This window comes from Acomys minous, assembly GCF_964271855.1.
Source record: "Acomys minous genome assembly, chromosome: 9".
In the NCBI taxonomy this organism is placed as follows: Eukaryota; Metazoa; Chordata; class Mammalia; order Rodentia; family Muridae; genus Acomys; species Acomys minous.
In genome coordinates this window covers 22,517,714-22,542,459 of record NC_140490.1, presented here as the reverse complement: position 1 = coordinate 22,542,459, position 24,746 = coordinate 22,517,714, and the positions used below count along the sequence as shown (strand labels likewise).

The 24,746-nt window shown below is 42.7% G+C and overlaps 1 protein-coding gene and 1 pseudogene across 2 annotated transcripts; both read left to right on the top strand.

Moving 5' to 3' along the window:
• The first annotated feature begins 2,040 nt into the window (after positions 1-2,040).
• On the top strand, positions 2,041-22,810 carry ASB14 (ankyrin repeat and SOCS box containing 14). Its single transcript, XM_084795336.1, has 10 exons — positions 2,041-2,788; positions 6,348-6,542; positions 9,691-9,851; positions 10,042-10,296; positions 10,389-10,547; positions 12,816-13,061; positions 17,887-18,058; positions 18,362-18,905; positions 21,162-21,315; positions 21,972-22,810. The coding sequence occupies exons 2-10, from the start codon at positions 6,421-6,423 to the stop codon at positions 22,148-22,150; spliced, it is 1,992 nt and encodes a 663-aa protein (XP_084651462.1). The 5' UTR covers positions 2,041-2,788; positions 6,348-6,420; the 3' UTR covers positions 22,151-22,810.
• Positions 2,842-4,579, top strand: LOC311604481 (small ribosomal subunit protein eS1-like; annotated as a pseudogene). The gene has a single exon. The product of its transcript is annotated as a small ribosomal subunit protein eS1-like (transcript).
• Positions 22,811-24,746: the final 1,936 nt, after the last annotated feature.

Below are 24,746 nucleotides of genomic sequence, written 5' to 3'. Positions count from 1 at the left end.
TAAATCTGATGAGCCTAGAAGTGAAGAAAAGAGGTATACTTCCAAACAGCACAAACCCACATGTGAAAAACAAGGAGAGTGTGCCAGACTGTCTTATGATCAAGTATTTATAGTAAAGCTATTTATAATGGTCACCAGAGGGGAGTGGAGACCCAGACACACCTACAGCATGGAAGCTTCAGAGCAGTCCTAGAGGATACTTTTTTTAAAAAGGTAAAAATGACTCTTTGGGTCCTAGTCTGTGTTAAAATGGTAATGTTCTTTTTCAGTCGTTTGGACTTTGCTTAACATGCTGGCTGCTGTTAACCACTGCTACTCCTGCTCTCTGTCGCTGTTCCCAAGCATGCTCACTCTAGTGCTTTCTAGATTAAAATAGTATCTTTAGCACAACATACACTCGGTATAGGAAAGATCAACTTTTGGATACTATAACATTGAGAAAAACTCACCAGCCATGTCTAAAATAAATCAATAATAAACACCTTCAATATGGCAAAAGTGACCTGGGATTTTTAAAAATACCTTTAAAGTTTCAATGAATTGTTTATTTACAAATAGATTTTGGGGGTGTTTATTATTTTACATTTTCTTTTTAAATTTTGAAGTTAGTGTGCAAATGGATTTTCTTACATGTATGTCCTTATACTTTGTCCTTATTCATTCCCTCCCTCCAATATTGCCCTCTCCCCAATATTGCCCTCTCCCCAATATTGCCCTCCCCTGCCTCTCTTCCTGAGCCCCGCCCCTCCCTGTACAGTTCCCCCTTTGACTGTCATATCAGTGTATGCATCACTCTCTTTTTCTCCCTCCCTCCTTTAAGACCATGTCCTCTGTGATCCCCTTTCTGCTTTTATGCAGTGAGTGTGTGTATCTGTGTGTGTGCCTATGTGTGTCTGTGTGTGTGTGTGTGTGTGTGTGTGTGTGTGTGTGTGTGTGTAAAGGGCAGAGGCTGCTGTGGAGTGTGTCTCTCTACTATTCTCTAGCTGAGTTTTTAAACTTTATTTTTTTTTAATTTATTCACTTTCCATCCCAATTGTAGCCCCCTCCCTCCTCTCCTCCTGGTCCCACCTCCCTCCCTCTTCCCCTTTCCCCTCCCCCCAGCCCCCACCCCAGTTCCCTACCTCTTAGAAAAAGGGAGACCTCCCCACCAACCCACTGCAGCACATCAAGTCACATCGGTATCCTCTTTCAGCGTGGCCTAACAGAGCAGCCCTGCAGGGGGTAGGGGGGGCGGGGGAAGGGAAGTGATCAAAAGCAGGCAACAGTCCATGTCAGAGACATCCCCGACTCCCCTTACTAGGGGACCCACATGAAGACCAAGCTGCCCATCATGTACATCTGTGTAGAGGGTCTAGGTCCAGTCCATGCATGGTCTTGGTTGGAGCTTTGGTCTCCACAAGCCCCCCTGGTCCCAGGATAGTTGACTCTGTTGATCTTCTTGTGGGGTTTCTGTCATGTCCAGGTACTTTTCTCCTTTCCCCTACTCTTCCACAAGGCTTCCTGCGCTCTGCCCAATGTTTGCCTGTTAGTCTCAGCATCTGTTTCGATCCATTGCTGTGTGAAGCCTCTCATTTTATTTTTCTTGATATTTTATAGGTGCATATAGTGAGATATGATTGTATGTTTCCCCCAATGTGTCCTCCTCCCAGCTTCATGTCCTTATTTTTTTTTATAACCCACTAAGTCCAGTTAGAGCTGTCCATGTGTGCTTGTGGTGGGGGAGCGATAAGGAGCCATCCACCGGAGAATGGAAATCCTATCAGTCACATCCTTAGAAAATGACTTTCATCCCCTGGACAATATCAGCTGACGATCGTTCTCAGTCAGGGATGGAGCCTAGAGATCGCCTGTCCCATCTGGGCCCCACTTTGATCTTGTGCCGGTCTCTTGCAGGTTACTATAGCTGCTGTGAATTCTTGAGTATGGCACTAGGAAAGCTTGCTAGCAAAGATGAATTTTACTACTTGGTTTGAGGTTTGTTTGTGTTTTTTTTAAACTGCTGCCAAAGTATGTGTGGTGTTTTTCACAATAACTGTGGTTATTGTCAATAAACAAGGACAGTGGCGATTGCCTGTGTTCTTTTTGGAAACCACAGAGATAATTGCCTAGACTGGCAGACTAGGAAGTTCCAGGAATCTAGCTATCTCAACCCTGTCCTCTTCGTGTTAGTGTTAGACAATCTTAGATTTTCAAGTTTGTGTGCCAACTGAGGCATCTCCTCAGCTCCTCAAAGCAGTTTTAATTCACATCTCCCTGATGGCTAAGGAAGTTGATGTTGAACACGGCCTCAGATATTAACTGGCCTTTTTCGTTTGGTTGGTTTTGGGTTTGTAAATAATATTTTTACTCTTCGAAAATTCCGTGCATTTATACGCTATCTCTATATCCATCCACCACTACTTCATTTCCTACTAGTGCCTCCCTCTGTAGTGATGTACAAGTGTGGGATGGGGAACAGACTTGTGAGAGAACAGGTGATGTTTATCTGCTAGAAGACAAACCACCTCATGCCAGGACTTGGTTTTTGCCAGCTGAAACACATCTTGCTACATACGCTGAGAGGAGATATTTATGAGCCCAATATCATGAGGGAGGGTTTTTTGGGTCTTGGTATTATTTGGCTCCACTTTTAGATGCTCCTAGAGAGAACCACTCGAGTGAAGTCTTCGGGGCTCCGGGTTCCAGCTGCTGTTCCAGGTTCCAGCAGCAACTTTGGTTGAATTGCTGGTCTGCTGAAATCCTGCCAACTACACCAGGGGACTCTCTCCCAGGAACTGAGCCCCAAAAGGTCTACTTCTTCTGTTCCAATTAACCTCTTTTCTCTCCTATCTGGGGTAGGTGGGTTGGAAGGGAGGTATAAGCATTAAAGAACCTCAAGTAAAGTAGGTTTGGAAAAAGTCGTAGCCTACAGGTGACGCGCAACATGTTTTGGGCACAATGGGTAACTTAGCTTCTAATGTTGTGGAGGGAGATGCAGGATTGGAGATAAAGAGATGCTGCTCCTGGGCATCAGCAAAATCACAGCTGCTGCAGCAAAGTTCTTTCCTGCTTTAAACCCAGAGGGATTTTTTTTTCTTTTTACTGTATTACATTTTTTAAAAAAGATTGGAAGAGCCTTTTGGCTCTCTGAGCAGCACAATGGTGGTCGGCAAGAAGGGAGCCAAGAAGAAAGTGGTTGATCCATTTTCTAAGAAAGACTTGTACAATGTCAAAGCTCTGGCTATGTTCAATATTAGAAACATTGGGAAAGCACTAGTCATGAGGACTCAAGGAACCAAAATTGCATCTGATGGCCTCAAGGGTTGTGTGTTTGAAGCGAGCCTTGCTAATCTACAGAATGACGAAGTTGCGTTTAGAAAATTCAATCTAATTACTGAGGATGTTCAGGGGAAAAGCTGTCTGGCTAACTTCCACGGCATGGATCTTACCCAGGACAAAATGTGTTCCACATTCAAAAAGTGGCAGACCGTGACTGAAGCTCATGTTGATGTCAAGACGACTGATGGTTACTTACTCCATCTTGTCTATGTTGAATTCACACACACAAAAAAAAATATGCAACAACCAGATACCAAAGACATCATATGCACAACACCAGCAGGTCCACCAGATCCAGAAGAAGATGATGGAAATCATGACCCAAGAAGTGCAGACAAATGACTTGAAGTGGTTAATAAGTTAATTCCAGACAGCATTGGAAAAAACATAGAAAAGGCTTACCAGCCCATCTATACTCTTCATGATGTCTTCATTAGAGAAGTTAAAATGCTGAAGAAGGCAAAGTTTGGATTGGGCAAACTAATGGAGCTCCGTGGTGAAGGTGGTAGCTCTGGAAAAACAACTGGTGACGAGACACGTGCTAAAGTTGAACGAGCTGATGAATATAAACCATCAGTCCAAGAGTCTACTTAAAATCCAGATTTTTAATAGTGACAAATAAAATGTCCTATGGGGGGGGGAGAGGAAGATTGGAAGAAAGACTGATAAGATGTGAAAACAGGAAGGGGCAGTAAATTCTATCATTCCGGAAAAGATTGCAGCGTTGGCTGTACAACTAGAGAATTTGCAGGTGGAGGCTGAAGTATTTGAAAAGCAAAAGGAAGAGCTGTTGGTAAAGGGAAAACACCTGGTACTGAGAGCCAGTTTTTCCCACAATTGCTGCCCCAACCTGCTCCACAAGACAGGCATTCAGAGCATCAGTGTGGAGAAGGAGGTGAAGAAAAATGGGAAGTCGGAGAGGCTGTAAAGATTCTAGAGGAGGAGGGGGCTGGAGAGATGGCTCAGAGGTTAGAAGCACTGATTGCTTTTCCAGAGGTCCTGAGTTCAATTCCCAGGCACCACATGGCAACTTACAAAAAAAAAAATCCATAATGTGATCTGATGCCCTCTTCTGGTGTGCAGGTGTACATGCAGACAGAGCACTGTATACATAATAATAAATAGATAAATCTTAAAAAAAAAAAAAAAAAGATTCTAGAGGAACGGGAAAGCAGACAGGCCAACAGAGCTTTGGAGACCAGGGCTCTGATAGAGGCATTCTCTAGGGCTACACAGACACCATCAGCTTTTCCAGTCTTTGTGCAACATATCCCAGGAACTAAGTCCAAAAAGGTCTATTTCTCCTGTTCCAATTAACCTCTTTTCTCTCCTATCTAGGGTAGGTGGGTTGGAAGGAAGGTATAAGTATTAAAAAACCTCAAATAAAGTAGGTTTGGAAAAGGTCAAAGCCTACACACACACACACACACACACACACACACACACACACACACACACACATACACACAGTCTTCCCAGTTTCATGTCCTCTGGTTTATTGCTATGAAAAACCACCCCAGAAGGTGGGGCGGTGGTGGAGCACGCCTTTAATCCCAGCACTTGGGAGGCAGAGGCAGGCAGATCACTGTGAGTTCAAGGCCAGACTGGTCTACAAAGTGAGTCCAAGTCAGTATAGGCTACACAGAGAAACCCTGTTTCGGAAAACAAAAAACAAAAAAACAAACACACCACCCTAGAGTCCAATCAGTGCTGCCCATATCTGTACATGGATGTGGGGCCACCCCTGGAGCATAAGCAGCCTACCAGAAGTGACATCCCTGAAAAAAGTGGCACTCTCCCTCAGCAGCTCTCAGCTGTCACTGGATCTTCAGCTAGATGTAGGGCCTCACCTGCAACTATGCTGGCATTTGGACAGGCTTCATTTTGTGTAGGTCTTGTGCTAGAACCATAGCTGCTGTGCGTTGTGTGTGCAACAACCATGTCGTATTCAAACGTCATCATTTACAGCTCTCCTCATTGGCAGCTCTTACACCTTTCCGCCCCTTCTTCCTCAATGTTCCTTGGTGTGGGGAGTGTAGATACAGGACCACTCATAGCTGAGCACTCACAGTTTCTTACTCCCCACACTTAAACCATGCATGAGTCTCTGTGTTAACCACTACGCATTGCAGACAGGAGCTTCTCTAGCAAGGATTAGAGCAACATCTATGGCTATCAACAAATATTTAGAAAGCAGTTTTTTCAGCATTTTCGTTTAGCAAACAGCAAAGGTATGCTCCTGCCAAGGGCCTAAGATCTCCTGAAGCAGGATGACCAAAATGACAGCACCTAGCATGGATTCCCTCCTGTCAGAAAGTGGTTAGGTTTCACACTTTGGGAACATCCTCCTAAATGTGTTGTTAATGTGGAGTACAGGATCTCTTGCTGGACAAGGCTACTGATGTCTCACCTCCAGAAGCCAGCATAGCATCTTCTGGGACTATGTAACCAGTTTATTGGACATTTTAAGCTCTTTTTTTTTAGAACTATCTGTACAGTTCATTAGCCCACTTATCAGCTATATCATTTGAGAGTTTAGGGACTTAATTTTTCCAGTTCTTTATACATTTTAGATATTAATTACTCTCTAGTGTATAGTTGGCAATGATTCTTGACCTAAGACTCAAATGAAAGGAAGATTCTTTTTCTTTCTTCCTTCCTTCCTTTCTTTCTTTTGGCTTTTTCGAGACAGGGTCTCTCTATGTAGCCTTGGCTGCCCTGGACTCACTTTGTAGACCAGGCTGGCCTCCAACTCACAGAGATCCACCTGCCTCTGCCTCCCCAAATGCTAGGATTAAAGGCTTGCACCACCGTGCCCGGCTAAAAGGAAGATTTTCTTGAATAAACTTTAAATAAATGTTATTTACAGAAACTTCTAATTTATATAGACTTTATGGCAGTCCAGAAAACTTTTAAAATCATGGGGAAATTTTAAATGTATATTTTGTTTTAAAAATTTGCCTTATTTTCATTTACCAATCCTATCAATTTTCTAGTTTTCTAAATGTCACCTATATTTTTTAAAGCAGTTGAAAGTCTTTCCACAACTGGAAAAATACTTCAGTTACTTCTGACTTGAAAGTAAACGTCCCCGAGTTTCACATGGATAACTACAGCAGTGATGAGGACATGGACGCTGACCTTGACACCCAACTCGTCATCCAACAGAGTTTGCTGGATCTCTACAAGCCAGGAACAGCTCCACACCCGGCAGAAGATGAGAGGTAACGTCTTTCTCATTGGCAGTGGGTACGAAGAAGTAGCCAGCAGTTGAGAACAGTCATGACCTTAATTCTAATGTGACAAGAACAGAAGGGAAAGTCAGGCAGAATACAGGGAGTTGTCTTTTTTTTTTTTCCAGTAGTGATTGGAATTGAACCCGAGGCCATGTGACTGCAAAGCATATACCACTGAGCTATGTTTCCCAACAAATAATTGTAACTTAAGTATATATAAGATATGATGCTCAAATGCACAGAAAAAAATGAAGAGAGTTAAGAATGTAATAAGAAAATAGTTGAAGGAGCATAACAACAAATCTGGGTGAGAAGATGCACCTAGCCATGTTTGACTGAGAACTGCCATACCTAGGTGAAGGTGATCCTTACACCAGTCAGGGACCTAGGAGCTGTATCTAGTCCACTCACCCAGAGATATCAGTCTCTTCCGAGGTTACAGTCCCTCCTCTAGATTTGAGGAGATGAAAGGCTGGGCTCCTCACCTGCCTTACTAAATACTTGACTATGTGCCACCATTATAGTCATGTGTAACTAACTCCACAAGGACAACTGTGCTATGGTCTTCACCTAGGTATGGCAGTTCTCAGTCAAGCATGGCTAGCTGCTTGCTCCCCAGTCAGCACCATTGGCCCCCTGAGGACAAAACCATTCTTCTCTCCTGGGATGATAACACCCAGTTTGCTTGGCAAGGCAACCTCTATTTACCTGCTTTCATAAAGCAAGATTTTTTTTAACCTCAATTGATCTTACAATTAAATATGGAAACAATGAGTTAAATCAAATCTGCAGGGTTTTTAAAGGTCTAGTTTGTATTTGGATGTGTGTCTCTGGTGTGGATTTAGGCATTGGAGTGCAGGTGCCTGTGGAAGCCACAAGTGACAGGTCCCCCTGCAGCTGGACTTATGGGTGAGTGTGAACTGCCCAGTGTGGCTGCTGGAAACCCTTAATCACGGAGCTGCATCTCCTATTGTATATTCTAAACATAACGAACTCATGGTGTGATCACAATACGCCATGCACTCCATAACTGTTAACTCATTTCCATTTTAATCCTCATTATTTCTCTGTGGGGAGGTGCTGATATTTTTCCCATTTAGAAGTGAGGAAACTGAGGCACACAAGAGTAACTTATTCAAGTTCACTCAGCTAGTGAAGATGCAGGCAGCCTGACACAAATTCTGTGCTTTCTGCCGTAGCATGATTCCTGTACACTGGTGTTCACTTTAGGATGATTAAAATGATATTTAAATGCTTAAAGTTTTATAAAGAAATCAAGCTTATTAGGCTGTTTTATCATATTTATCTTATGATTATTATCTTAAAATGTATAACCAAGTAATTGATTTTTAATTAATAATTTGGGTTTGAAAAGTGTAAGATATTTTGACTAAGTACAGTTTGGAAATACTTCACGGAAACTGAGATTGTAGCCATTACATAATTTCCTTTATTAAAGTTCAAAATTCGTATGATACATAGGAAAGATTGTTGACTGAGTCAGGCACCTGTTGGTGTTGGAAGCCTAGAATGGGGGCTGGATAAAGTGTTTGCTGTACAAACATGAGGTCCTGAGGTCAGATCCCCGGCACCACATGACATGGTGTGTGTACATCTGCAGCCTCAGTGCTTGGGGAAAGCGGACAGATCAGTACCTAAGCTTGTTGGCCAGCCAACAGCCAATCTGGCTGAACTGATGAGATCTGGGTGAGAGAGCCTGTCTCAGAAAAACATGGAGAAGCAATAGAGGTAGTCTATTCGACCTCTTGTCTTCTTGCACATGAATACTCATCCACACATGTGAACATGTACACACACATGTACACACACATATGAAGGGAAAGGTGAATATTCTTGTGCGGTGTGGAGTAATGGCCCACTTGAAGGTGATTACTCCCTAATTCCTAAAACCCTGAGTGCACAAGCCTTATATAGCAAAGTGAAGTAAAGCCAAACACAACTAAAGATGCTAATCGCCTAGCGTAGTTGCCCCACCGTGATCACAAGAGCCCTTAAGGGCAAATGGTGGAGGCAAGAAACGGGAAGTGCCTGGGAGATGTCACAGGAGGGAAGGCCACACTAAATGGAGGACCTGGGGGAAGAGGGAACAGGCCTGTGTACCAAAAGCCACATGATGGCACTGGAAGGAGACAAAATGGTACCTAGAGCCTTCAGGAAGAGACAGAGCTATAAAGTAATGGATTTGTGTTGTTGTAAGTAAGAGTGAGGTAGTTTCTTACAGAACGTAGGGAAGCTAACACAGAACCAAACCTGTAAACACTGTTAAAATTGTGAACAGGACAGAGTGTCTAAGAAAATTCATTCTCTTCAGCCTAGACTCAGAGAACACAATCAAGTTTCACTTATTGCACTCAGGCACAGTGGTGCATGCCTACAATCACTGCAGAGGCAGGATGAGGCAGCACTATGGAGCAGCCCTGGGCGACACAGTGAGGTCCTGTTTCAAAAACTTTAAAAATGCACATACAAAGCTTTAATGTTCAGATATTTTCATAAGCATGTAACTTAAGCTGAGAAAGAATTCTAATTATGGAAACATTTTAAAGTTTATACCCTGGTTATGTATTTCTTCAGCAATAATTTTTGGTAAGTCATAAAGTAGCTATCAGTGTTTCTATGTAGTACAATTATATCATCAGTTCAGCCACGTTTATTGAAAGCATGCACTGCAGTCTAGGCTCCCACGTAGACCTTGTATGCTTTGTTTCATTTAACTGCCCTGCTGCCTTACGCAGAGGAAGGCGGCCACCCCCGCTGGCCGACCTGGAGAGGCAGCTTCCCTATGACATGTGGAGGAACATGACACATTTTACAAGTGAAGTCTGTCTTCTCCCTTTACCCACACACTCACGGACAGGCACGCCTGTGTACGTGGGCACGAGGGCATACACATGGGTATGTGCACTGGGGATCAAACCCAAGGTGGTGTGCATGCTAGGCAAGCACTCTAACACCAAGCTGCACACCCACCCTCGTGGCAAGTGTTTCTATTAGGTCTCATTGGGTGGGCGCCTCATATGGGAGTTTATCCCTGAGTAACTGCTACTGTCTTTGCCTTTTCTTTTGGGTTTCTGTCAGAAACATTAGATTTATAATTACAATTTTTCCTGTGCAGATCACATTCCTTGCCAAGTGATGACTATAAGAAGATAGTTGAAGCAATAGAGGCAGTTAAGTACTCTCCCTATTCTCTCTGCAGCTTGTGGTGGGGTACAGGAGGCAGCAGCGTTTTCTTCCATGCTCCAAAGTCTGGAAACAGGTTCGATTACAGACTGAGCATTTGGGGACCCATGGTCTGAAGTGGTCTTTTCTGGGAGAAAATACTTTAGTGTAATGTATCAAAGAGTGCCAGGGTTCCTGTATGTAGAGACAGAGCTGGGGGTGTTTCTGGCCCTGGGTGGTGAGGAACGCTGGGTGCAAAGCATCAGTGCTTACCCTGTGACATTTAAACTTGCCTTTCATTGAGGATGGTGCTCGGATTCTGCTCTTGCACACTTGCCTTGCACACTTGCCTTGGAGGTAGATGTCAGAGTAGTGTGGGCCCTTGTGTGCGCCAAATATGAATCTGTTTTGTTTTCCGTGCTACTAGGTAAGGAAGATGCATTGGCACACTTAGCCAAGTACCATTGTGCATTTGATAAAGCCAGCGTGGATGGATGGCTTCCTCTGCATAAGGCAGCAGTACAGTTAAATAAGAACATCTTAGAAATAACCCTGAACGGTAAACTCCTTTTCATTCCTCCTAATGTTTCTCAGGAGTAGATTAAGTTTATTTCTGATCTTAACCTGTGTGGTATGATGAATTTATTTCAGCTTCCAAGCCCAGTGTGTGGGAACACACCAGCCACAATGGTGAAACACCACTGTTTTTGGCTGTCAGCAGTAGCCTCCTAGAAAATGCCCATTTTCTCCTCCTCAATGGCTGCAATCCAAATGCTAAGAACTTTGAAGGCAATTCTCCTCTTCTTACAGGTAACTGAACACCTTGTTTGAAAAAGAGTCTCAGTCTCCTCCATGTCCACAGGTTTTTAGTTATAGCACTGACAATTTGGTCCCTGCTGACCAGACACAGAAACCTGCTTTCTAGCTTGTAGCTAGCTGGGTGTGGTGACTTTTGTATGTAACCAAACTTTCTTGACTTTGAGACCAGTCTGGGTCACACAGTGAGTTAAAAGCTAGCATGGATTTTGAGAAAGTATTTGCGGGGGGAGCCTAAAAAAAAGAAGAAAGAAAAAAATCCTCTAAGAGGGAACAAAGATAGGTGGGAAAGGTAGAGACTTCTAATCCGGCTCCTCAAACCCACCACATATGCAACTCTTATCAACACAGAACTGCTCAAAGCTGTCACATGAGGTCTGAGTCTTCCCACTTGAAGAAAACCCCCACTGAGCCTCTTCTGAGAAGGCAATGCCTGAACTATAGAGCACTACCCCACGGATGTATGAGAACCACGGGCCAGTTCTACCCTCATGAATAACAGCGTGTGTAAAAGTCACATGTGAAAAGCACACTAAACTCTGAAGACTTGCACACTGATGGTAGAAAGCTGGTCTTCTTTCTGGAATTCGTTTATTCACGCTGCTTGTGGCACTGAGCACCCAGGCTGGCATCCTTTACTATTGCGTTGGCTGTTGCTATTAATCATTCTCATCACAAAGAACTCAGGGAGCATCCTGTGCTGCAGGCATCTTAGGACGCAGACGCGGCAGTTAGACTCTCATTACAAATATATAGTTCACTTTTGTTAAAGATGGTTTACAGAAACAATTCCAAAAACAGAATTCACATGTAAATAAAAATTGTCACCACCAGTCCATGTCATAGGTGAAGGAGCAATTTCAGTACACAGCAAGGTGTTTAGGCTTGCCTTAGCCTCTCCGTCCTTCTGAAGTACTTTGAGGTGATTAGTATGCACTTTCTTTTCCTTTTTTATATTATTTTTATATTTATTTACTCATTGGGGAGAGTTTGGGGGATGCACGTGCCATGGCACATGTGTGGAGGTAATATGACAGCTTGCAGAAACTGGTTTTTTCCCCTCCACCATGTGTGGCCCAGGGATGGAACGGAGGTTGTCGGGCATGGCAGTAGGTGCCTTGGCCCACTGGGCCATCTTATTAATTTTATTCTTTAAAAAAAAATAGCATGTACTATTTACACATAATACTAAGTTTCATTATAACATTTGTGCAAATTGAAAGATTTTTCTACTATGTGATGTATGTTAGGTGATTGATGCTGGGTACATTGTACACTGACTTGACACTCAAGCATACACCATCACTATGTTATTTTCATATATGTGTGTAATGTATTATCAAGTTTATTCGCCCTTTACCCTCCTTCGTTCCATTCTCTCCAATCTCCTTCCTCTTTTCAACCACCCCCCTTTTAGCCAGGCATGGTGGCGCACGCCTTTAATCCCAGCACTTGGGAGGCAGAGGCAGGCAGATCACTGTGAGTTCGAGGCCAGCCTGGTCTACAAAGTGAGTCCAGGACAGCCAAGACTACACAGAGAAACCCTGTCTTGAAAAACATAAATAAACAAATCTACTACCTCCCTCTCATGTCTTTATTGATCCAATGAGTTTAATTAGGGTTGCTTAGAGAAACATGGGTGAGAGGGTATTTGCAGGAGCATAAACAGCTAACAAGTAGTTCTATCACTGAAGAGACGTCTCTCTATCCTCCAGTAACCACTAACTGCCTATGGCTCCTAGGGAGGTGCAGAGCGTGTGAGAGTCTCCACTAAGCTATTTTCTTTTTCTTTCTTTCTTTTCTTTTCTTTTCTTTTTTTTTTCTCTTTTTTTTCCCCTCCTATTTTCTTGAGAACATAAAGATTAAAAAAAAGTTTTGTCTCAACCATATAAACACCCAGTAGGCAGTAGCTGCTCACAGCTTACAAAAACAAACATCCCGTTGATATAAAACACTGTAAAGGCAGGCAGATCTCTGGGAGTTTGAGGCCAGCAAGGTCTACAAAGAAAGTTCCAGGACAGCCAGGGCTACACAGAGAAACCCTGTCTTCAAAAAAGAAAAACAAAAAACAAAACAAAACAAACAAAAAACACTGCTAAAGTTACTTTGTATCTGCTGTATTTTAAAGTGTGTTTCCTAAACACAGAATGCTGGGTGCATGAGGGAGAGTGAACGAGCACCTTAAGAAGCTGAGGGGCACTAGCTAATATGATACTAACCTTAAAGGCCTCTTAACATAATATCCACCTCACAATTCCCCAGCTGTTCTGAAAGACTCCTACGACATGGCCACCTTGCTGATCAGCCACGGAGCAGATGTCAATCTGCGATGTGCCAATGAGAGGACAGCTCTCCATGAAGCTGCCAAGCTAGGCAGAAGGGACATGGTAAAGTTGATGCTGACTTCTGGAGCACACCCAGATGCACGGAGCTCCTACGGATTTACTCCTCTTGCCCTCGCTGCTCAAGGCGGACACACTGAAATCATGCAACTATTGCTGCAGAAAGGCAAGGCTTACCAAGGGTGGGGTTCTTGCTTTTGTTTTTAAAACTTTGTGTGTGCGTGTCTTGCCTGCCATATATGTACATTCACCATGTGCATGCAAAGTCCACAGAGGCCGGAAAAGGGGAGTCAGATGTCCAGGAACTAGAGTTAAAACAGCTGTGAGCTGTCATGTGGGTGCCAGGGATTGAACCCAAGTCCCCTGGAAGAGCAGCCAGTGCTCTTAACCATCCAGCAAACGCTCCAGATTCCCCAACGGTGGTTCTTCTTCATTTTTCTTCTTCTCCTTCTCCTTCTTCTCCTCCTCCTCCTTCTTGTTTGTTTTTTGAGACAGGGTTTCTCTGTGTAGCCTTGACTATCCTGGACTTGCTTTGTAGACCCAGCTGGCCTTGAACTCACAGAGATCCACCTGCCCCTGCCTCCCAAGTGCTGGGATTAAAGGCATGCACCACCACTGCCTGGCCCCAAGGGCTCTTCTTAATAAGGTGTTTCAAAATAATAAAAGTTAACATTTTATTAAGGCCAGTATTTGAGAAACTGTATGTGAATGTTGGCTATTAAAATGCCTAAACTCGGACTGGAGAGATGGCTCAGCGGTTGAGAGCACTGACTACTCTTCCAGAGGTCATGAGTTCAATTCCCAGCAACCACATGGTGCTTCATAACCATCTATAAGGTGATCTGATACCCTTCTCTGGCCTGCAGGTGTACATGCAGGCAGAGCTCTGTATACATAATAATAAATAAATCTTTTTAAAAATATAAATAAATAAATAAATAAATAAATAGCCTAAATTCATCATGGAGATTGAATCTCTGTATCACAATTTTACTAAAATTTTGAAGCTGCAGATGAGTTTTGCCCAATACTCCCTCATTACACTAAGAGTTTTAAACTTTAAAAAATTATTTCTTTTATTATTTATATAGTATCCTGCCTGCATGCCAGAAAAGGGCACTAGATCTTATTTACATGGTTGTGAGGGACCATTGGAAGAACAGACAGTACTCTTGACCTCTGAGCCATCTCTCCAGCCTAAGAGTTTTAAACTTTTGTGTTTACTGGTCCTTTCCTACAAAGTCTCTGCAACAATCCTCTGTCTCTGTCTCTGTCTCTGTCTCTGTCTCTGTCTCCGTGTGTGTGTGTGTGTGTGTGTGTGTGTGTGTGTGCGCGCGCGCGCGAGTGGGCATTTTGCTGGAATTTGAACCCAACATCATCTCTAGTCTAGGCAAGAACTCTAATAAACTACATCCCTAGCCAAAGAGTAAAGCCTTTGTTCAGCTCGCTGATTTAAATATAGAACTGGAAGGAAGACAACAACTCCTAAATCTTTTACCCTTTAGATGAACCAGCATTTGCTGGCCACTGAGCCAGCATTTGAAGCCATATCTGGCTCTAAAATCACATAGTTTTACCACCCTGTGTGGCCACAGCAGCTACATGGTCTCCTAGAAGTAAGCTTGGGTCTAGAGATGTGCAAACAAGTCTTAATCACCTTGCTTAACTAGCTGTGTGTCTTTGGGGAACTTAAACTCAGAAAGCCTGTTTCTTCCCCTTCATATTGGTTGTCAAGTTTAGCAATTCTTTAAGATTGTATTTGTATTTATCTTTGATTTTTGAGACAGGGTCGCTCTATGCAGCCCTTGCCATCCTCGAGCTCACCTTGTAGTCCAGGATAGCCCCAAACTCAGAGATCCACATGCCTCTGCCTCCCACTGCTGGGATTAAAGGCATGTGCCACTATATCTGTCTAAGATTTTATTTTTAATTCTCTCTCTCTCTCTCTCTCTCTCTCTCTCTCTCTCTCTCTCTCTGTGTGTGTGTGTGTGTGTGTGTGTGTGTGTGTGTATGCTGCTAGATTGTAAGTGTCCAAGAAGGCTAGAGAGCATCGGACACTTACAATTGGAATTAAAGGTGGTTGTAAGCCACCCAATCTGGGTGCTGGAAACTGAATTCAGGTTGCTCGTGTCCAGCTCCAGCACACCACAGTAAACTGAAGCAGATTGCAGCCTCAGTGATGGCTCTTTTAGCTCAGAGCACAAGGAGCCACACCCTGACAGATTCCTGATGTAAACAACAAGGGTTTGTAAAAAGAACCTCAGTTCCTTTTAACTTAATGGCATAGCAGTAAACAGAGGCTTGCTAGAAGCTAGAGACCTAATAAAACACTCTAGACTGCTTATCACTTTCTAAACTTAGAAGCACGCAAAGAAGTACACACATTTGGTAGACAAAGCAAACAGATTTTTATGAACCTCACACACACACATGCACTCATACAATGAATATATAAAACAAGGGAGCTTGGTGAAAGATACCATTCATCCACATATAGTGAACATACAGATATAAATATATACAGACAGACACATTTTTGGATGAAGCAGACAACTTCAACAAATTTTAATTCTGTCTTGGGTTTTTATACCATCTAATACAAATGTTCACTATGTATAGAAAAAATTACTTTATTCAAAAATAGAATCATTACATAAAAAGGAGTTCATAGTAGGACTACTGGCTGATCTAAGTTTTCATTAAGGCTATATCTAACTAGATATTTTGTTTCAATATAAGTTTAAAGTAGTGGTTTTATCTATGCTCATTAGAGTTCAAAGCAGAAGTTTTAGCTTTTTCTTATTTCAAATGTATGTTATGTGTTCAAAGCAAGAGGCTTTTTTTTAATGTCAAGGTTTTTAAGAAACAGGTGTTTGTCTTGTCTTGTATGGCTAGCTATTTATTCTCTGTTTCTGTATTAATATGGTCTTTCTTATCCTGGTGTATGTACACTTGGGCCTTATCCTTGGTCTAAACCTAGAATGAATGCATTTCCTTGATGGTTAATTTGTTTCAATATTGTTTTCCTTCCTGGTGTAATTCACATGGAGGTTCACAGAGCTCCTAGCAGTTTTTTGATACACAGCAGGAGGGTTTTTAAATGACTTGAATCAAGTCAGAAATTCTATTAAATCATCATCAGGGATTATGAAATCATCAGTTTGTTTAAACAGCACTATGAAGGTACATCTTCAAAATAATCTGCAGGAAATCTGCCCAACAGAGTGAAGCTATAATGGGCAGTGAGAGCCTCTGTCATGCCAGATATGTAAGGCAAGCATAGAAAGGCAGTATAGCAACGATAAGTAGTCTTGCTGCAAAATCCCTGGGGCTCTGCCTAAACTAGGGATACAACCATTTGTCAGCCATGCAAAAAGAAATGGGTGGGCTGCCTCCAGCAAGCTTACTTGCTTGCTTTTGCCAATCCAGCATGTAATTGCTCCCAGCATCACGTAGGTCTTCTGGAAAAGCAGTAAGCACTCTTAAACACTGAGCTCTCTCTCCAGCCCCAAGTTAAGAAATTCTTACACAGATAAAGGAACCACTTTATAAAAAGGACATAGTGAACACCCAAAAAAAAACAAAAACCGTCTGTTAGATTGCTTACTGTGCTCTAGGAAGGTGGTTTCTGTGCAGCCCTTGTGCTAAATAAGGAGGATGGCGCACTTGCCTTTAATCCCAGCACTTGGAGGCAGAGGCAGGAGGATCTCTGTGAGTTGGAGGGTAGCCTGGTCAACAAAGAGTTCCAGAACAGCCAAGGCTGTCTCAGGGAGGAAAAAAAAAGTCTGTTCTAAATTAAAAGTTCACCCTTTTATTGAGTTGTAAATATGCTCAGAATGCACTGAGCTTCACTGCAACTTGTAGTATCGACCCAGACATCTTTTCTTCACCTCCCAGCTCCCCTCCAAGTCCCTGCCCTAGAGCTAGAGGACACTTAACCTAACGAATTATGGGTACACTTATCTTTGTAGCTATCATAGTTAGCGGATGGAGAGATGGCTTAGCAGTTCAGAGCAATTGTTGCTCTTCCAGAGGACCAGTGTTTGGTTCCCAGCATCCACATGATGGTTTACAACCATCAGCAACTCCAGTTCCGGGGAATTGATGCCCTCTTCTGACCTCCATGGACACCAGTCCTTAACTTTAACTAGGAAGAATTAGGGTCTTTTACTAAGAATAGTCTTGAATAATTTAAAAAATAGCAAACCGCCCCTTGTCATCAAAATATCATTAGAAAACATAGAAATATAGTTGCTTGTTGGTGCCACTCTACATGCAAGTGTGCTGTGGGTTAGGGTGGCTTTTATAAGACCGTCTAGAAAGCAAGCTACCTTTACCAAGCATTCCTACTGAAGTTCTAAGTGCCAAAGGACACAAACTACTTTGAAGGTCAACCAAACTGTTATTTAGAAACTGCTTTTATCCCACGGTTTTCTGTCCCACCTAGTTTATACAGCACTTGAGAAAAGGGAGCACGTTTTATACCATCTTTCATTCTTAGTACTCTACTATAACAAGTGCTCTTTTTAAATGTTTTGGTTTTATATTTATTTAAGCATGATGTCTGCATGTATGTGCATCACATGCATGTATGTTGCACACAGAGGTCAGAAGAGGGCTTCAAATGCCCTGGAACTGGAGTTGCTAATGGTTGTGAACCACCACATGGGTGCTGGGGACCAAAGCCTGGTCCTCAGGAAGAGCAACAATTTCTCTAAACTGCTAAGCCATCTCTCCAGTCCCTAAGTGCTTTTAGTGGAGGTAGTGGTATATTAAGATTGCTTAAGAATAGCTGGGCATGGTGGCACACGCCTTTAATCCCAGCACTCAGGAGGCAGAGGCTGGAGGATCACTGCAAGTTCGAGGCCAGCCTGGTATACAAAGGGAGTCCAGGACAGCCAAGGCTACACAGAGAAACCCTGTCTCAAGGGGGGGAAAAAGAATACAGTAGAAGAATCATCTTTGCCTAATGAGACTTTTCCTCCTTTCAGGAGCTGATGTTCACAGCCAGGCCTCTGATTCTTCCTCCATTTTACTTGAAGCCGTTAGAGGAGGGAATCCAGATTCTGTGACTCTCTTATTAGAGTATGGGGCGGATGCCAACATTCCTAAAAGCTCAGGCCACCTGCCTATTCATGTGGCCGCTGACAAAGGCCACTTCTTGTAAGTTCAGTTCTGCAACTGTAAGTAACAGGAAGTCATAACTTTTTATAAAGAACAGCTTGGGAAACATGGGAAGCCTTGCATCTCAGGTGATTGGGCTAATTCAGGCTTTTAAAAAGTAAACACTGATTCTATTACATTTTGCTTGACAGCTGAGATTCTTGATGAAGAAATGAGCACTTTGCTAGGGGGTCCTAATACTGCCTGATTTGCATATATCGTTCAGTGTAGGAATAACAGTATTATAGCCAGGTTAACTCTGCATTGTAACAACCTGAAGTGCATTTTCAAATTCTTTCTCAGAGCTCTAAAGATACTGATCCCAGTTACAGATTTTGCTGCCATCAAGAGGAGTGGAATCAGCCCAGTTCACTGCGCGGCAGCCGGGGCACACCCCAAGTGCCTGGAAGCTCTCATCCAGGCTGGATTTGATGTGAATTTCATGCTAGATCAGAGAATCCGTAAACATTATGATGACCAAAGAAAGTCAGCCTTGTATTTTGCTGTTTCAAATGGTGACCTCTCTTCAGTTAAGTTGCTTCTGAGTGCTGGAGCTCTACCCAATCAGGACCCTGTAAACTGCTTGCAGATAGCTCTCAGGATGGGCAACTATGAGCTCATAAGTCTGTTACTGAGGCATGGGGCCAATGTCAATTACTTCTGCAGAGTTAACCCTCTGCATTTCCCATCAGCACTGCAATACACACTGAAAGATGAAGTCATGCTCAGGATGCTGTTAAATTATGGGTATGACACTGAGCGATGTTTTGATTGTCCTCATGGGGAAAAGGTTCATCGTTTTTGTACTTTTGAAGGCTGGACATCTACAGTTATTAAAGATACTATGGTAAGCCCACAGTACTGCTAGCATTCCCTAAGCACTTATCTTGTAGCCTTAGAACTGTATGTAGCAGTAGACACAATATGCCCTCGGAGAAGCTCATGTGGGGAAGACTGATACATGATAAAGTAACTAAACCAAACAGTGGGAAAATGTAAGAAGTACAGAAATAGTTCAGAGGAGAAAGTGATTTAGTCATTACTGTGAAGACAGTTCACAAGTTCAACATGACAGTGATACTTTAAACAACAGATAACAATCATGCATTCTAGCTACTTTCTCTTTCAATGATTTATTAAGCTAAAATGTTTCTAAATTCCCCATACTGTAATCATTGGATTTCTTTGGTTATCTCCGTTAGCTCTCAAATCTGATCAGCCTATTTCTTTTGGCCATCTTTTTTTCCTGCTTATTCACTTTACATCCCATTCCTAGCCCCATCTCTCCCTCCCTCTCCTCCATCCCCCTTCTCCTATTCCTCCGAAAAAGGGAAGCCCTCTTCCCATGTACCCCAGCTCATCAAGTTGCCTTGTGAGGCAATCCCGCCAGGGGGAAGTGATCAAAAAGCTGGGAGCCAAGTCCATGTCAGAGACAGCCCCACTCCTGTTACTAGATGTTCCACATGAAGCCTGAGCTGTCCATCTGCTACATCTGTGTAGAGGCCTAGGTCCAGTCAATGCATGGTCCTTGGTTGGTGCCTCAGTCTCAGCAAGCCCCTCTGGGCCCTGGTTAGTTGGCTCTGTTGGTTTTGTAGAGCTCCTCACCTCCCTCCCCCCCCCCCCCATTCCACAAGACTCCCTAGGCATCACCCAATGCTTGGCTCTGAGTCTCAGCATGTTTCAAAGCACTGCTAGGTAGGTGGAGCCTCTTTGAGAACAACTCTGCTAGGCTGCTGTCTGCAAACATAACAGAGTACTGTTACTAGTGTCAGGGGCTGGCTCTCCCATGGGTGGGTCTTCCGTTGGGTCCTCTGGCTATCTTTCTAATGAAAAGAGAACCACACACTGGCCTCTTCATTTTGCCTTACCTCGTCTGCTATTTTCCTTACCTTCAATTTTTGTCAGGGCTTTTAAATGGTTTCCTCAACTTTTCAGGTCCTATTTCCAATCTTAAGTAGTTCCCTCTCTCACTTACTCTCTTATTGTGGAGCTCATTTCTTTTATAGCAATTATCTATATTGATTTGCCACTTAAACATGCACCATCTGATATTATTTCCTAAACAGCTCATATCGATAGTATAGCTTCAATTCTCATTTGGGCATCTTGTCTAAGGACACATAAATTATTTGAAGGCAGGAACTGTCATATTGTTCAGCCATCAGGATCAGATTTAGGGTATAGATAATAGAAAATGGGGGAAAAAAGAGCTTCAATAAGAAGTCAGCTGGGCATGATGGAATACACGTAGTTCCAGCTGCTCAAGAGGCATTACCTGAGGCCAGCCTGAGCAACATAGTAAGATTCTATCTCAAATAACAAAAATAGGACTAGCCAGTAAATTAAGGTGTTTGACACCAAGCCTGATGACCTGAGTGATCCCTGGAACCCACATAGTGGAAGGAGATAACCAACTCCAGAACATTAACTTCTGGCTTAATACATGCACATGCATGAACACACATACACACATGCATACATTAAACATGCTATTTAAACATAATCAACTCTCCCCTGGGGGGGGGGGGCTGGTGGCACTCAAAGAAAGAATAAGCAGGCTACCAAGATGAGACTTGATAGCCTATGACCATACAGTGGGGGAGGAGGTCCCCCTCAGTCTTAGACCTAGGGGAGGGGAACAGAGTGAAAGCGGGGAGGGAGGGAAGAATGGGAGGATACAAGTGATGGGATAACAGTTGAGTTGTAATCTGAATTAATAAAAAAAATTTTTAAATCAACCAGAAACAGGTAGTCTTCCAACCAGGCAGCTTCATAGCTTTGTGTTTAACTGGAGAAATACACACCCTAGCCAGAAGGCTGCATGTGTCTTGCTTTTCTTTAATGGTATCTGGGTAGCTGCTCAGACTCCAACTCACATCTGATGGCTAGAACTGTCAAAAGGCCACAGCTAGTTGCAAGGCAGGCTTTGTTGAAGCAAGCCAAACAATACACACATATAACAAAACACTGTGTGGTGTTGAGGCCACACTGAGATCAGTAAGAACGCTTAGCTCACGGCGGAGCTTAGTACTCTTCATTTCTCTGCTCAACTGCTGGCATTCGGTGCTGGTTTTCATTTGCTTTCTGCTTGTTTTCCTCGCAGTTTTGTGAAGTCATAACTTTGTCATGGCTACAGCATCTCTCTGGAAAAGTTGTTCGCGTGATGCTTGATTACGTCGATCAAGTTCAAATCTGTTCAAAACTGAAAGCTGTGCTCGAAAAACAGAACCTCTGGTCAGAAATACATTTTATCTTGAGTGAGTATCGTTTTTATAGAAAATTCTTACCAAAACACTAATTGTATTTTTATTTTATTTTCAGAACACTCTTATGATTAAAAGGCTGACCTAAGAACGAATAGAAAAGTACTATTCTTTTAAAATGGTGCAATTCATAACTACGTAATATATGTTTATCATCATTTCCCAGCAAGTGAAACCTAATGACTCGCTTTGTAGGTAGGTAGTACCTTTTCCCCCAATGCACTTAGCCTATGGCTATGGGGAATTATGGCACCCAGGAATTATATAATGAATTGGCAATAGCAAGAGGGAAAGCTGAGTTCTAACCCTGTAGGATATCAAATGCTCTTCCGCATTCTCTCACATAGGTCAAATTAAGATGCTCTTAAATCTCGTTTCTCCTGGGGTGATCTCTGAGCTTTTAGCCAATCCCAAAAGACAGGATGGAGGAGCTGATATTTTAAATACTTGAAGGACTTAGGCTCACAAGCCACACTCACAGTTGATGTACTTCTGAAACTATCTACAGAGAAGGCTGTGGTAAGAACTGAGGAGCTGTTTTCCTACAGACTGTGATGGCAAATATAAATCCTAACACAGACATCAAATACAACCAAACCCTCAGGTCAAAACAAACAAAAAAACCATCCAATTCTTTCTTTTTGTTTTAGCAAACCCCCGTTCACTAAAACATTTGTGCCGCCTCAAGATCCGGAAGTGTATGGGACGATTACGTTTGCGCTGCCCTGTCTTCATGTCATTTCTTCCACTGCCCAATTGTCTAAAAGCTTATGTCCTTTACAAAGAATATGACCTTTACGGACAAGAAAGTTTTACGGGAACCTGGTAATTCTGCTCTACAGCATTTTCTTAACAATTCGCTTGTTGCTGGATGAGTTTTTCTCTTCTTGGTAATTAAAATCTCAATGTAGTCTACTCTGTTTTAAAGGTTGTTCTGTGTGGGCTACCTCTCTGAGCTGTTGGTCAGAGAGGTTTCAGAAGCCCCCCCAAATAATACAGGTCATTGTTCTTGCTCCTGACACCCACCATGGCTCGATGGCAAGACACTATTGTGAAGACATCACACACTTTGGCTGCAGGACACAGAGATATCAAAAAGTGAGCTGAAGTCTCCTTCTTGCTGGCTAGTTCTCCTATTGCTAGACGTGGCTATGCAGACATGTGGGAGTGTGGTGGGACTCATCACAGCCTTACACAGCTGCGGACTCTGCATGTTACAGTATTGCGCTACTAGGAAAGATGTGCCCCTGGTGCAACAGTGGCAGGACTGTGATTGGCTAAATTAACTGCTCTGATTGGATTTGAGACTTATTCCACAGGAAGGAATTCATGCTTGGTACTACAAACTTGTTTTGGAGTTGTGGGGTGACGCTGTTGTTTTTAATGCCCTAAACTGCAGAGGTCATAAAACCTTAGGACTGTTTAGCTAAATGAACATGTTGTCAAAGTGCCTTTTAAATATGTTATGCGCATAAATTCATTATCTCAGCCTTGGACCGAGATGTTTCTTTTCTCAATGGGTATCAATTAAGGCAGACTTCTAACTGGTGAAAATGTGAGAACAAACAGCTGTTGAGTACTCAGCCTTACACAGAGCATTCATAATATTCTCTCTGAGGCTCAGAGAACATGGCACAAAGAGGGGCAGAAAGAGTGTCTAGAGCCAGAGGATGGGGAGGGGAGCCATGAAAGTATATGTGACATGGTCATCATGATCTCATGAACACAGAAACTATAGTCGCCTGCACAAGCTCGGGCCTACCAACATTCCATTATTGTGCCAGAGGGGGAAAGTGTTTGCCACATTAGCCTGGTGACCAAATTTTGACCCCCACTGGTAGGAGAAAACTGACTCTAACAAGCCCTCTGAGCTCCACATGCACACCATGGTGCGCTCGCTCTCTCTCTCTCCCTCTCTCTCCTTCCTTCTCTCTCTCTCCCTCCCTCCCCCTCTCTCTTTAAATGAAAACAAAACAACCAAAAACCATCATGGGTCATGGTGGGCTCATCAGACCCCACTACTCTCTGAGGAGCTAATGGTAATTAACAGCTGCTGAGGGAAAGGAGAGTCACTTTCTTCAGTGGTGTAACCTTGGAGGCTATTCATACTCCAGTAAGTTATTTATCTGCATGGAACCTTTATTTTTGTGTCACCCTGTTATTGCACGCATGCAAGCAACCCTAATTACTCAGTGAGTCAAATGAATAAATAATAAAACTAGAAAAGTTACTTATTCTAGGAAAGAAGGGTTCAGCAGGAATATAAGGGGAATAAGAGAAGGTGGTGGGGGTAAATATAATCAAAATATATACATTAGTGAGAAACCCTGTCTCGCAAAACAAAACAACAACAAAAATATATATATATATATACACACACACATTTGTGAAACTGTCAATAATACATTTTTAAATTATTTTTTCTGTGTAATAGCACTGGCTGTCCTGAAACTCTCTTTGTAGACCAGGCTGGCCTCTGCCTCCTAAGTGCTGGGATTAAAGACATATGCACCACCACACTTGGTTAATTAAAAAAAAAAAAAAAATTAAAGTAGAGCCAGGCATGGTAGTATATGCCCTTAATGCCAGTACTCAGAAAGCCAGAAGCAGGTGGCTCTCTGTGAGTTTGAGGCAAGCTGGGTCTTCAAAGTAAGTCCAGGATGCCAGGACTACAAGAGAAACCCTGCCTCGAAAATCTAAAAAAAAAAAAAATTAAAGTAGCTCTGAAGCCAGGCATGGTGGTATAGGCCTGTAATCCCAACTCTTAGAACAGAGAAGCAGAAGGATCAAGAAGTCAAGGTTATCCATGGCTACATGATAAATTCAAGGAAGCTTTGGCTGTATGAGACTGTCTCAAAAAAAGAAAAAGAAAAGAAACCATGTCTCGAAAAACTAAAAGAAAAAAAAATTTTTTGAATTTCTTATTGATAGTTTCACACATGTGTAGCTTCTTAACACATGGCTAGAAGTATAAGGTGATTAAAATTCAAAACCAAAAACTCATCCAAGTGCATATCCTACAATCCAAACTATCCCAGGGCTGAGGCAGGAGGACAGCAAATTCAAGGCCATCCCCGGCTATAAGACAAGACCTTTGGGAGCTAATACACATTTCAATAATTGAAACACACCCAGCCTTGACCATGTGCTAATATCATACTAAGTGTGTGAATGCAATTTCTTTGCGCTTGTAATAGTAGACGCCACTTCTAACAATGTTTTTCTCTTATTAAGTAGCTCTGCTGGCCTGGAACTCACAGAGATCCACCTGCACCTGCCTCCTGAAAGCCAGAATTAAGTGTGTACAACGATACTTGCCCATTGTAATCTTTTTACAAAGTGTATGTCTTCCTCAAATAGGTTAGGATCCAAACTCTCAGCAGAAGGAAAGAGCTTGCTAGGTTCTATAATGAACTACACAGAGC